Source organism: Marmota flaviventris, chromosome 4 (assembly GCF_047511675.1).
Source record: "Marmota flaviventris isolate mMarFla1 chromosome 4, mMarFla1.hap1, whole genome shotgun sequence".
Lineage (NCBI taxonomy): Eukaryota > Metazoa > Chordata > Mammalia > Rodentia > Sciuridae > Marmota > Marmota flaviventris.
This window is the reverse complement of record NC_092501.1, coordinates 48,899,842-48,913,800: the sequence shown is the minus strand read 5'-3', so window position 1 is coordinate 48,913,800 and position 13,959 is coordinate 48,899,842. Positions and strand designations below refer to the sequence as shown.

Here is a 13,959-nt window from a genome sequence, read left to right as displayed (position 1 = left end):
ATCAGTGGATGTTTTAAGATGAGGGTAAAGATTTTTTTGTTAAATTCAACCATAATTAGAATTACTTTTGGTATCCCAAAACATTACAAATTATGAATAAAACAAGTATACATAATTAATGGCTCCAAGTATTTGCAGTTAAAAATTTGCCAGCTAGGGTCAAATCTCCCTGATATTTAGCTGATTCTTTATTTTTCTGGTGAGCATTTTGCTCTTAGTTCTGTGCCACAAGTCCTGTCTCTCTAGAATTCCAGGAGCTTTTTGAGACTACAATAAAATAAGAGGATATACCCAGTTATACTCTTCAGTTTCTAAGTTTGTACAGAATTACACTGATTCATTGTTAACCTCAGGAATGGTGGGAGAAAGTGATGAGAATAGGACAATGTAGGGATCATGCTGGAAGATTATATATGCACACCAGTGCCCCTGTGAGCTATTGTTTGGGCTTGCCCCGGAATTGGAAGCTTAATTCACCTGAAAGAAACCCCTGGGAATCAGAAGATTTGACCTCAGTATATTTCTGTTGTGACCTGCAGGCTTTTTCCCCACAAGAAGGTGATCAAGGATGATCTAAACAAGAATTGTATTTTAAATCTTCAGTTACTTGTTAGTTGGTTTCTAGTGAAACTGGTTATCTGGTGACCAGTGGTGTACCCCTAAATCAGTGGGATGGGAGGTAAAATGTAGACAGCATTGATAACCATAGGATCTGAGAGGGGAAATATGGGTCCTAGTGGGAAGTCATCACATCACTCTTTTCCATCCAGGCCGACATTGACTGGAAAGCTGTGTTAACCTGTGAGATCAACGGCAATCCTCTTGGCCTTCATCTGGGCATGAATGATTGATGTTAATGGGTGATTCTGGTTGGAAAAGTCTAAAGAACAAGTTTTGTGATAGGAGGTGCTAGTTTGAAGGATAAAGACAAAGAGAAGGGGAAATTTGTTGAACACATCTGAAGTACAAAACCTAAAGCTCAGTTTGCAGCTTGAGAGAACAGATTAAGACAATGGAGTACTTTGGGACTCATCATTCAAGGAATGATAACATGCTAAAAACTTCCAGGTTGAAAAGAATCTGATGAGAATAGAATTCAAGCAAGCTCTCCATACAGAGACTAAGGGACAAGAGGCCTTTTTTGGTCTGTTATGGTTTAGATATGAGGTGTCCCCCAGAAGCTCGTATGTGAGACAATGCAGGAAAGTTTAGATGTGAAATGATTGGGTTATGAAAGGTTTAACCAATTCAGTGAATCCCATGCTAGGCATTGACTAGTAACTTGATAGCCAGTAGGGTATAGCTGGAGAAGGTGGGGCATGCCTTTGGGGCTTGTATTTTGTTGTGGTGAGGAGTGCTGTCTCTGCTTCCTAGTGTGATGTTCCCAGATGTTTTCCTTTCCTACACACTTCGGCCATGATGTTTTGCCTCACTTCAGACCCCAAAGAATGGAGTCAGCCATCTATGACTTAAGACCTCTGAAACTGTGAACCCCCAAATAAACTTTTTCTCCTCCAATTGTGCTTGTCAGGTCTTTTGGTCACAACAGTGAAAAAGCTGATAAAATAGGTCGCACTTGTTTTTCCTAAGGAATTCAACGTAGTGGCCCATGTAAATAGGGATGGATTCTCCAAAAGGTTGTCTCCCCAGACACATGCTGCCTCCTATGGGCATGGGAGCAGGTTGGAGGTTGCAATTTGAGTTAGACCTATTGCTAGATAAGAAAATGAAAAGGTGTCCCTACATGCTAGGTATGAAAACAACACTTGTACTTGGGGTGTAGGCTAGACCTGCAGGGAGGAAATCTGGTCTTCTAAATGACCTTTTGCTCCTCAGCTAATCATTGTGCTTTCTGCTGCAGTTGAAGTTCATCTGATTCAGTAATCTGGACTGTAGTGCACACAGGTTTGAGTTACTCGGTCACCTGTGTGCATCCTAATAAGCTTTTATGAGTTAGAGAGAATAGGGTAGTTGTAATATCTAGGACCCTAAGGATTGTGGAGAATGCCAGGTAAATCCTTGGAGCAGCAAGATTATGAAAATCTGCAGTTACAGGTTCATGCATCTCCTATGACTTCTAGTAGTCTTCAGGTGCAATTCCACCACCAGGTCTTAACAGGTGGCAGCAAAGCCTATTTTAAGTGCCCTTTTGCCTGAGGCCTTGAAGTTATTGGAAAGAACCTGACTTTCATTTGTCTTAGAGACAAGATCTTCCTGTGGGTTGGGGATATTTGAATGAAGCAAAGAATCTGGCTTGAAGGTCCCTTAAGCCTAACTGCCTTTTCCTCTCCTTTAAACCAGCATGCTGGAAAACCTAAAGTTCTCTTTGTCTAGGAAATGTGTTTAAAATTGTCATACTGAAGGTCTGCTACCGCCAGGCTTGTTGCTTCACATCTTGGATAGCAGTCCCCTCATCTTCAGGACGTAAGGGGGACATTAGGGTATATATTCAAGCCAAACTTGAGGTTCTCAGAGGTAAGGCAGGGGAGCTGATATTTCTCTGAAAATGTGGACAAATGGCTGACAGAACTAGCATAACTTATAGAAATACCTGTGGCAGTGCTGGTCCCCTGCAAGTCCTTTCACACTGACAGATCCCAGATGAGGTCTCCCCACCAGTCCCAGTTGCACTGTGCCAGGAATTTCACCTGTCCCTGATGGAGACATAGAAATGGGACCAAGAGGGGATGCACTTTGAATCCAGCCCTCAGACCCTGTTAGGGGGAGGCAAGCTTAAGTTGTTGGGGCCTCTGGCCGCTACATGTAGCCAATTAAAACTATACTGCAAGAAGTGAAGGGCTGAGACATCAAGGACCCCTTTCACTGAAGAGGCTACTTGTGCTGAAACTCTTCCCCACCCCCATTCAGTGCCAGATAGGGAGGAAACTCAGGAGGATTTAATTCCCAGCCCCACTTTATTACAGGATTTAAAACTGAAGTCTGGTTCCAGGTTCCCTCTCTGAGCTCACAGGCTAAAGGCCAAGCTTAGATCTTGAAGGCCAAGGTGAGGCCGTCGCCTAAGGGCAGGAGGCTGATGTAAACCCTGGCATCCCGCCGGATGCGCTCATTTAGGTTTCGCACACTCTCAGCAGCGGTGTCCCCTGGTTGAGGCTGTAGCACCTCTCCGTTCCAAAGTACCTGTGGAGGGGCGGAGCCAACCAGGCCGTGGAGGCGGGACCTCAGAGAGGTGCTGAGTAGCCGGCAGGGCAAGAGCTGGAGACTCAGAACTCCAGTAGGGGAATGCCTACGGACCCAGCTGAGGGGAAAGAGGGGAGGAACCTGCAGTGTACCTGTGCTTTGGGCACAGGCAGGAGCCATGAGAAGTGGCAGCCTGGAGAGGGGATTTGTTTTTCACCCGGGTCTAGCCCTTACTCTAGGGATGGCGAGCATGCCTCCGGGGCGCAGCAGCTGCAGACATCGCTCATAGTAGGCTGTGCAGTTCTCTTTGTCCGCGTCCACCACGGCCACGTCGAAGGTGCTGGCCTCTCCTGCCGCCAGGAGCTCGTCTTGCAGGAAAGAGGGGCAGATGGCACCTGAGTCTCAGGTCCGGGTAGCCGGAAGTCCCTGCCCAAACCAGGCCAGGTGTTGTGATAGGCTGGGCCCGGCCACGCAGGGACACCGACCCTGTCCACCGCATGTGGCAAAATACCATGAGGCCTGGTGAAGGGAGGGGACGTCAGTACCCTCAGCCCGCTGGGCAGACCTGGCCACTAGCTTTCACTCGGTGGCTCTATTTCATAAATGGAAAGGCCTTTCCTGCTCCGGGACTCACCCAAGGTCTCCAGGGCTGGCTTCAGCCGAAGGTCGATTTTGTGATCCATCTCAGCCTGCGGAAGAAGCGAGGTCAGAGCCAGCATGCTCCCTCGCCCGGAACTGACCGGCTTCAGGTGTATGGGACACTCACCTTCCTCCACAGCGGCCGCCCCAGCTCCGGGGGCCCTGCGTCCACCTCGCAGGTCACCACACGCCCGGCGGGGGGCAGCGCCAGGGCCAGTGCCAGGGCAGAGTAGCCAGTGAAAGTGCCTGGGGATGTGGACATGAACAAGCTCAGCCCAGGGTGGGGGACAGCCCAGTGACGTCGGCCCCCAGTGATCTGGGCCTCGCACCCCTACCCAGGTCCAGCGCCTTCTTGGCCTTGATGAGTCGTGCCAGGTTGGCCAGAAGCTGCGCCTGTTCACAGGTCATCATGTAATCTCCATGCGGCTGCTCCAGAGTCAGCTGTGTTTGGGGAAAGAGTGACACCATGCCTGCCAGTCACCTGCCCTCGCCTCAGTTTCAGAGGCCCCGGGGACCGCGGGCTCAGCAGTGGGCGTGGGCCAGAGGGAAGGGGTGGGGTGTTCCCGGAAGCCCAGAAAGAGCCCCCGCCCAGCCCAAGGTCACAGAACCACGTGGGACCCACCAAGCCCGGGATGGTTGCCCTTTCTCCTCCCGGGCCCTACTGACCAGCCGCAGGCTCCGTAGTGCTGGATGCTCCCGTATTGAGCGACTCAGCAGATACTGCCACAGGGGACTGTCTTCTGGGGGAAGCAGGTGTCGCTGTCGCCGAAATCGCCACGAGGGCCACCGTCTCCCTGCCAGAGAGAGGGAGGATCAGGGCTTGGGGCTCTGGGACACTGGTGGTCAACCTGAGCCGCGGCCTTCTGCGCGGAATCGCGGGCTTTGCTCCTCGCTTTCGCTCCGGGTGCGTCCGTCCGCCCGCCCGCCCGCCCGCTGGGCTCTGCAGCGGCTGCAGCAGCCCGACCCAGCTCACCCAGGAAGAGGCCAGTGGCGAAAGCGGCGCCCAGCGCGGCCGAGCCCAGGGCCAGCGTGGCGGGCAAAGAGAGCCGGGGTACAGGCTGGGTCATGGCGCGGGTGGGAGACAGCGGCAGATCACGTGCGCTGGAGCCACCAAGGCCAGACTCTGATGCGGGGCCGACTGGGCTCCACCTTGTTGCTGCCTTGTCCGCGGAACGTGGCCTCTGGCGCCATCTGGCGGCCACATAGCTTAACTACAAGCTCCGCTCAAGACGGGCCAGGTACCATCTGGTGGCCGTACGTGGAACTGCGCCGGGGCCGAGAGTAGGACTCGCATCTAGGGTCTGAAGTACCAGATTTGGTGGTCCAGACGCCTGGCTTCCAGAGCACAGATCTAACGTCTAATGCCCCTACTCGTTCAGCTTTTTTCTCGCCATCGCTTCTGTCGAGGCCATAGGGCATATGTCGGTGTGTGTGTGTGTGTGGAGTGCAACTGTAACTAGAGTGTAACAAATACAAGTGATACAAATAAAGAAGCCGCAGAAAGAAACTGGACCTCCTGGTGGAGGTGTCCAAAGGAAGAAGTTAAAGGAAAGAAGGATCTAGTTAGGAAATATGGTGGCCGTGGCGTTGGGGGTGGGTGGCTAATGGAGTGCTGAGACAATACCCTTAGTGGTTGGAATCCTGTCCTTGGGTGCCACACATGAGTGTGTGAGCTTTGGCCTGTTAATCTCTGAGTCTGTTTCTGTAAAATGACAAACCACAATCTTACTGTAAAAGTCACCAGATTCCAAAGCTTGACACACAGTACGTGCTCAATAAATAGCAGCTGCTGTTTTGATCACTGGAGTAAAGATATTTTGGGGAGACGGTGACTGAATGGTAAGTGAGGTCCCTTGCTGGGTTGTTCTGCTGGAACGATATTCACTGACCATTGGTTGATGGATTGAAAACCTACTATAGGCCTAACTCTGGGGAAGGTGAAAGGCACAATACTGGCTTGTATTTTTCTTCCTTTCTTTATTCCTTCCTTCTTATCTTTCTTTCTTTCTCTTTCTTCTTCTTCTTTTTATTATTATTTTTTGGTGTCCGGGATTGAACTCAGGGGAGCTCGACCACTGAGCCACATCCCCAGCCCTATTTTGTATTTTATTAGAGACAGGGTCTCACTCGCTTAGAGCCTCACCATAGCTGAGGCTGGCTTTGAACTTGCGATTCTCTGCCTGACCTTCCCGAATGCTGAGATTACTGGTGTGAGCCACAGCGCCTGGGCTGTATTTTTCTTTTTGAGTGCTGGAGAATTAATCCAGTGCCCTCCTCTCACACCTTAGGCAAGTGCTCTGTTGAGAGCCACATCCAGGTAGGGATGGCGCCTGGCATTTTGCCAGAAGGAGTGGTTGAGAAGTAAGCCAGCATATTCAGTTGTATATATAAACCTCTGCTGCCCGGCAGTGGGGCGGCTCCTGCTACCTCCAGTACTTTTGAGTTCTCGCGGAGCTCCCCTTGAGTTCTCCCCGTTTTCGGAGGAGTTCTGGAGTGTTCCCTGGGGTTCTGGCAATAAAGTAGTTCCTGTTTGAACCTATAAGTGCCTTGTGGTAGCTCGGTTATTTTGTGCCCAGCCAGACTGCCGCAATACTCTACCAATGAACTAAATGCCCAGCATTTTTTAGCCTTTCTCTTTTTTTTCTGGAGACAGTTGCTTAGTTGCCTCACGGGCCTCAAACTTGGTGATGCTCCTGCCGCAGCCTCCCCAGGAGCTGGGATTGCAAGCATGCACCACCACGCATGGTTTATATTTTTAGTGACGCTGGTGTTGAGACAATAAGACTGGCAGAACGCTTCAGTATTTCCTTCTGTAAAGTGGACTTATTAATAGTCCCGACCTCTCAGGGAGTTCCATCAATGAGAAAACCCAACTGGCACTTAGCTTTAGATGTTATATTTAAAAGCGTCAAAGCCCGAAGGGAAGAGGGCCCTCCTGGAGCTGCTCTGCAGAAGTCCCTGGGGTGATTGTTTTTGGAGCTCACTGAAGACCAACACCTGACCAGGTATTGAGTTCCACCGGGGGCTAACGGATGGGTTGGGTGGTGGGGTCTGCGAGAGGGCAGCTTGGCTGGGGCGGAAGGTCAGAAACTTGCCCACCCGTTTGATCCGAATCTGATCCTGGGCCTAGCAGAGACTCGGGCTCACCCGCTGAAGGTTTGGGGTGGAGTCCTGGGAGCCGAGAGCCTGGCGTCCAATGAGAAACAGGGTGGGGCTGACTCTGACCAATCAACAGCTGCCCCCGAACTGGGCTGCGGGCCAGGGGAGGAGCTTGTTCTTCCCAGGGGCTGGTGGGCTTGCAGCAGCCCCAGACGCCTTCCCCAGCACCTCCAGCGACCAGCCTCCAGGCCTGTGGATCTGCTCCAGAAACAAACTCCTTGTTCTCTGCTTATTGGCCCTGGTTGACCCTGCCAATTAAAAAAAAATAAATTTATTATTATTTTTATTATTTTGGTGCAGGAATTGAACCCAGAGTCCCTTTACTACTGAGCTCATCCCCCAGGACATTTTTATTTTTATATATTTATTTTTTTATACAGGGTCTCTCTAAATTGCCGAGGGACTCACTAAATTGCCTAGTCTGGCCTCCAATTACGATTCTCCTGCCTCAGCCTCCAGAGTCGCTGAGATTACAAGTGTGTGCCACCACCCCCAGCTGGTTCCTTTGACCTTACTGCGAATCCCATTACCCAGGTGAGAACTGCGGCTTCCGTTCACTGTTTGCCTCAGGCCTGAGCACAGGGAAGGCGCTAAATAGATGCTGTCTGAATAGCAACCTGATGGTGCTCCCTGCTCCTTGTTGCCAGAGCTGACAGCAGTTAAAATAGCAGTAGGGACTCTTTTCTGAGCGCCTGCTGGATACTGGGCACAATTCACCCTCATCTTGTGGGGCAGGGGTATCATTCCCATTTTCTGGAGAAGGAATGGAGACTTAAAGCTCGGCCCTTCTTTAAGTCATGCCCAGGTTCTCTCTTGCTTTCTAAACTCGGGCCCAATGCATATCCAGCTCCTCTGGCCCTGGGACCCAGTGGGAATGCTGGCGCTCTTCCACCTGGCGAGCTGGCACGGGGCCTGGGCTCAGCTGGGGCCTTCTCTACCCTGTCTGGGGGTCTGGGTGGCTTGCAGGCTCCCAGCTCACACCAGAACCTTCCTCCCCGAGCCTGGCTTCAGGCCGGAGCTGTGGAGGTGGGGGGAACAGGAGGGGAGGGGAGGCATGTCACCATATATCCCCGTCAGATTAAAAAACTAATTTGAAAAGATTAATGTATTCCATTCTTGTTACGCTGGCTCTGATACCTCTGGGCCTGCGGCCGCTCTGCCTCCTGATTATTGAATTTTTATGGCCTGGTAATTAATTGCAGATTCCCTGTTTTGTTCTATTTCTTTTTCTCTGACATTTTAATTTCAACAAAAAGCAGTGGTCTCCATGCAGGTTCTCTCTGGAGATCCTAATGGTCTATAAAACAGAATGACTTATAGACGTGGCACCCACTTCAGTTGGCGAGCGATTGTTTGAAACCTTGCTGATCACGCAAAATTTAATTTTTCCACCTCCCTCCCCCCTTTACTCCTCATTTCTTGTCTTTTCCGTTGCTGCGCCAGCCTCTCAGCTCACGATGAAGTCAAAGTGTCGCTTCTGGATCTGTTACAGGGCCTTTTCCTAGGAGGCTGGGGCAGAGGATAAAGTGGGGTTTGATGCTTCCCCTGGGCAGGCAGTGATCCTGGTGGTGTGGAGGGGAGATGGGCTTTCCCACAGGGCCATGTGGAGAGGGAGCAGCCTTGCCACATATCTCACTTGCCCTTTTGGCTAAAGGCTGCTGCCCCATGAGGTACCTAGGAACTGGCAGGCTCCCCAGGGCAGAGAAAATGGGTTTTGATACACGCCCATATGCTCCCACCAAGCAGTGGAGAAGACCCAGGAGACTGATGCAGATAGATTCAGAGAGACATTCAGATATTCTTAGCCAAACTAGGTCAAAGGGAACAGCTGTCCACAAAGACAGGTCTGAAGGAGACCCCTGTATTTCTAGCCTAATGCCCCCAAGTTCTTCCACCTTGCTAACATCAGGCTGGGTCCCCTGCTTTAGGGCCTCGCAGGACTGGGCAGGGCAGGGACAGAAGGGAAAGGTTACAGAATCAAATTGGGCCTCCAGGATTGTAACTCAGATGTCCCCAGAGCCAGGCAGGTGAGGCAAGTGAGGGCGGGTGAATGGGGCTGTGGGGACCGCTGCTCCGGAGCTCGGGTACCATCAGAAGGTGCTACAGCCACTTAATTTCACCCCCTGGCCGACAAGTGGGAAGATGGGCCAGCTGTGGCCAGAGCTTCTGCTTCTTCAAGAGGGGTTAGAAGTCTGGTGTTTGGTGTAAAACCTCACACTTTTCAAACGTTGGGAGACTTTCAGATTTTTTAAAACACCATGACAGTCAAATAGTATCCCACTTTGACAGATGTGTCTGTCCTGGCTCATAGGGCACCAGTTTCCTCTCAGTGGAGTATGGAGCAGAGAAGTTAGGACATGAAGAGGAGGTCCTCAGTGCCCGCTGGCCATCCCCGTTCTGCCCCAGGAACTCTCTTCCTCCCTTTGGGCCCTCCAGGCTCCTCTCCACCCAGCGAGCTTTGCCCACCACCTCGGGCTGCTCTCCAGGGCTTGGTGGCTTTAGGTCTCATCACAGAGAAGTTTTCAGCCTAAAGTCTCATCACATCTGGGTGACTTCTGCCACGCTCCACAGAGATAATGGCACCTTTTAACCTAAGACTTTAAGGGATCCAGGGATTCCTGGGACCAAATTGCCAATTCAAGCAAGAGGGGATAGACGATGGTTCAGAGGCTTCCAGGGGAGGATGGGAGCCCATAGCCTGGTCCCACCTCTCTGTGCTTAGATACTGAGGAGTGGACACTGATAATTCCTCTTGTGCCTCAGTTTCCTCATTTGGAGAATCCAAAGGGGAAAACAAGAGCGTGGACTGTGGAGGCAGGTGAACTTGGGTTTAAACATTGGTTTCACCGATCACTTTGTTCTGAGTGAGCTCAGAGTGTCTCAACCAAATAATTAATGGGGATTGTTAGGGTGTGGATCTTAAATGTCTCCAAAGGCCCATGTGTTGAAGACTTGGGTACCTGATCTGTGGTGCTTTTAGGAGATGGTGGCACTTTAAGAGGAGGGGCCTAATGGAAGGCTGTTAGGTCATTGGGGCGGGGCCTTGGGGGATATAGGGAATTCAGCCCTTTCTCTCTTTGCTTCCCAGCTCTGCCAACATGCTTCTGCTGCCATGATGTACTTTACCACCACAGGTGCAAAGCAACTGGGCCAAGTGACCATGGACTAAAACCTCTGAGACTATGACCCAAAATAAATAAATAAATCCTAACTCTCACTTTTTTTTTTTTTTTTTTGAGACCAGGTCTTGGAAAGTTGCTGCTGATCCTCCCAAGAGGAGGAAACCCAAACTCCTGATCTTCCTGTCTTAGCATCCTGAGTAGCTGGGATTAGAGGTGTGTGCCACCAGGCCCAGTTCCTCCTTTTCAGTTAATTTTTCTCCGGTATTTTGTCATGGTGATGGAAATCTCACTAACCCAGGGGTGGTACTTCTGACTTAGTGGTTTAATTGTTTTTATTTTGTGGTGCTGGGGGTTGAACCCAGGGCCTTGCCCATGCTCGGCAAGTGCTCTACCACTAAGTCACACCCCAGCCCTGCATAATGAATCACCACAAACATAATACTTTAAAACAACACCCATGTGTTCTCTCACACTTGTGAAGGCCAGAATTGTGGCCAGGCTGGATTCTCTGCTTAGGCATTCTCCAGGTTCAAGTCAAGGCATTGGCGGGGGCTCAAGTCTTCTAAGCTCACCGGCTCTGGACAGAGTTCTGTGCCTTCTCATGAAACCCCTCCATCTTCAAGATCAGCAAAGGCACCTTGAATTTTTTGGGTGCCTCAAATTACTCTGCTTTCCTCTTTGGCTTTTAAGGGTTCGTGTGGTTACCTTGGGCCTAGCGGGATAACCTCTCTATTTGCAGGTGATTGTTTAGTAACCTTAGTTACATCTGCAAAGTGCCCTTGGCATGTAAGTTACCAACCAAGGAGTAATGCCGATGTCGGAGAGCATAGGGCCAGACTGTTGCTGGCACAGCCTCCTGGAAGGTTACAAGGTTTAAAATGCCCCTACCTGGTCCCCCTCCCCCATCCTGAGACCATGGCATTGGATACTTAAACACCTGATTCCAGGCTTCTGCACTCAGGGGCTTGGTGGGGATGATCCTCACAGCAGTTCTTTCAAGGAGCTACTATCGTGTTCCTTTTCCAGAAGTGCAAACTGGAATTTCACATACCAGAAAATATCAGCAACAGAGCTAAGGTGTGATCATTTTTTATTTTGAGTAAAGGACTTGCTAAGTTACTTAGGCCTCCCTGAGTTGCTGAGGCTGGCCTTAAACTCAGTGATCTTCCTGCCTCAGCCTCATGGGTCACCGGGGGATTACAGGTGTGTGCCCCCACATCTAGTAATTTCTTTCTCTTGGGAGGACCACCATGGAATCAGAATTTTACATGGGATGCAATTTTGCTGACTGAATTTCAGGCCTGGTGCTCAGGTATTCTGGGGAGTCCTCACCAGGTGAGTACGTGGTCTTTCCTGTTTCTCTTTTTTGGACTGGGTATGGTGGCCAGGACTGCCATGTCACAGCCACTCCTGTGTCTCATTCCTTCTGCTGGATGCTTTGGCTGATCCAGTAGTCGAGACCTCATGGAATTCTTTTAAGAATTGGTGAGGTTTCCCTGTAGCTCTTCTCTCTCCACGTTGAGCTCCTGGTCTATGCAATGAATCTCCCCATCCCCCATAGAAGATGAACGCTACCCAGACTCCCTTGCAGGCACATGACCTGACTTCTGCCAATCAGATGCATGAGAGAGATTGATGCTCTGGCACCCGTGTGGTGTGGTGTGGCGGGCCTCCTCCCAGGGCTGGTGGTGGTTGCTGTATATTAGTTAGAACAGTCCTGTGGTGTCCCTGGGTGGGGTTCCTCCCAGAGCCTGCTGTTTGCGGCAGAGTAGAATTAGCTATTTGCCACACAGTGAATTCTGGTGTTTGCCATAAAGTGGAATCTGCTGTTTGCCACAAGGGGGCTTCTGTGGTTTATAATGAAGAGCCCTGCCTGGCGCACCGTCTTCTGTGAGACTCGGATTCCTGGACTTCTAGCCAACAACATTAAAGTCTACCTTAGAGCCTGCCCTTCTTCTGCCTTGACAACAACGGAAGCCTCATAATGTTCAGGCAACAACATGCCCAAATCTGGGGGATAAACTGTGATTAGCTGCAGGCTGTCATAACCATCCCTGTCTTTTTCCCAAGATATCTGCATTCTTACTGTACCATGCGTTAGGTTGGCCATGTGGCTCATTTCTGGCCATAGATAAAGGGGTGCTTCCCAGGACACTTTCCTTTCCGATAACAAGAAACTCTTTTACCCTCTTTATTCCCTTCTTACCTTGAATGAGGTTGTGTAAAAGTGAAATGTTTAGAGCCACAGCAGCCATTTTGTGGCCATGAGGCAACGAGACTAAGGATAAAAAAACCAAAAAGTGAGGGTGGTGAGAAGAAGGATGGAGTGTTGGTCCTTGTAGATATCGTTGAGCCCTGAATCAACATTATCGCCCTCCAGCTCCTTGTTATATGAGAAGATGGAGACCTTTGTGTTTAAGCAGCAATTAACTATTATTATTATTTTCTATTTTTTAGTTGAAGCTCAAAACTGTATGAACTGATACAGACTGCCAAACACAGGAGCAATTTGGTGTTGGTGTAGGGTAACCCTGTTCACCTTTCCTTTAGGCTAGAGTGACAGGTTCCCCTCTGCACTTGGAGCTGTGGCCTCTGGGGAGCAGGGGTGGAGGTAGCTCCTTCCCTTCAGGTGTGAGGATTTTTCATTGAAGATGCCCCATCCCACATGCCTAGACTCATGCGGAGCTCAGTCCTTCCCCCACCTAAGGAGTCCAAATGCCAGTGCTGGGCACCCCGCCCTCACCCTGCTGCAGACCAGACCCTTTCCGATCCCCTTTGAGCTGGGTGCAACCCCCACGTCCCCCAGGTGAGGATCAGATAGGAGAAGTGACGCACCCAAGTCTCACAGCCAGGATGGGTGACCGGCTGCAGCTCTCTGGGACCTGGAGTGGGGGATCCCACTCCAGGTTCTGACTCCCCGTTTCACGGAGAGTCCCTCTGTCTGCCTCGGGGCCAGGGGCACAGGAGCTTCTGGGACAGTGGATGACCAGACGGGGTGGGCGCTTCTGTGCAGTGAGCTGGGAACGGGGCTGGGGCAGCCCGTGTCCTCTGGGCACATCAGTCGCGGTTCTGCGGCAGCGAGGAGTGTAACGGCGGCAGATTGCAGTGGCTCCCATCACCATTTACTCTCTTGCTCCGAGTGCCGTGGGTCAGCCGGGGTGGCTCTGCTGGAGCTGTGGGTCCAGATCTTTCTGCAGCCATTGGCCACCTGGGATGCTCTTTCTCAGTGGACGGCACAGGTGCCAAGAGGCCAGCCAGCAGCCCCTGCCCGTCAGCCTGCTGAGGTTCCATGCACGGAGGTGGGAGGTCAGTATGTGTAGACCACCCCCGCCGCGGGGAGGCCTGCAGGGCCACGAGGCAAAGACGTGGGGAGAGTAAAGAGTCAGGACCAAGTACCCTCGGTCCCTGTCAGGTGGGACCTCAGGAGGGCTGGTGGGAGACTTGCCTCCCACCAACACTGGGTGGCAATGAAGAAGCACAAATCTTCCCAATTTGATTCTTAGAGGAAGAGCCTGAAGTTCAGGTAGTCAGACTATGGCCACAGGCTGCAGGACAGACCTCCTGTCCCTTCACCCCACTGCCACCCTGAGCCCAGGCAAGGAAGGGCTCACCTCCCGCCTCCCAGGGAAGGACGAACACCAGCTCCCTCAGTGGCACCTCCTGTCCCCCTTTCCTCCGGGTCACCCCCACACTCAGCATGTACCCATCTTCCCCAGGGAGGCCCCAGCCCTGCACCAAAGGGTTCTGACTCCCCTGCACGGAGACCTCTCAGCTCTTGTTCACATCTGGCAGGCCCCTAGCTGGCCTGGGGACATGTGCTGTTTGCCTTGCTCCGTGTTTTGTTTTAATGGAGCCAGCTCTAAACTAGCAGAAGATGGCACAAAGACTTCAGATGGACTTC

General features: G+C 51.3%; 1 protein-coding gene and 1 long non-coding RNA gene across 4 annotated transcripts; one reads left to right on the top strand and one right to left on the bottom strand.

Moving 5' to 3' along the window:
* Positions 1 to 2,896: 2,896 nt before the first annotated feature.
* On the bottom strand, positions 2,897 to 4,939 carry Comtd1 (catechol-O-methyltransferase domain containing 1). 2 transcript variants are annotated; one of them, XM_027931174.3, is made up of 7 exons: positions 4,751 to 4,939; positions 4,444 to 4,571; positions 4,113 to 4,218; positions 3,905 to 4,023; positions 3,773 to 3,827; positions 3,373 to 3,506; positions 2,897 to 3,138 (listed from the first exon to the last, which is right to left on the bottom strand). In XM_027931174.3, exons 1-7 carry the CDS (start codon positions 4,842 to 4,844, stop codon positions 2,986 to 2,988), a joined length of 789 nt encoding a protein of 262 aa, XP_027786975.2. In that variant the 5' UTR covers positions 4,845 to 4,939; the 3' UTR covers positions 2,897 to 2,985. The 2 variants fall into 2 exon arrangements, with proteins under 2 accessions (XP_027786975.2, XP_027786976.2); XM_027931175.3 differs by having other exon boundaries at positions 3,049 to 3,138; positions 3,373 to 3,564.
* A 2,337-nt stretch (positions 4,940 to 7,276) lies between these two features.
* LOC117794712 (uncharacterized) lies at positions 7,277 to 10,153 on the top strand. Of its 2 annotated transcripts, none has more exons than XR_004618562.2 (2): positions 7,277 to 7,470; positions 10,025 to 10,153. It is a non-coding gene; the product is annotated as an uncharacterized lncRNA (long non-coding RNA). The 2 variants fall into 2 exon arrangements; XR_004618561.2 differs by having other exon boundaries at positions 9,248 to 10,153.
* The last annotated feature ends 3,806 nt before the right edge of the window (positions 10,154 to 13,959 follow it).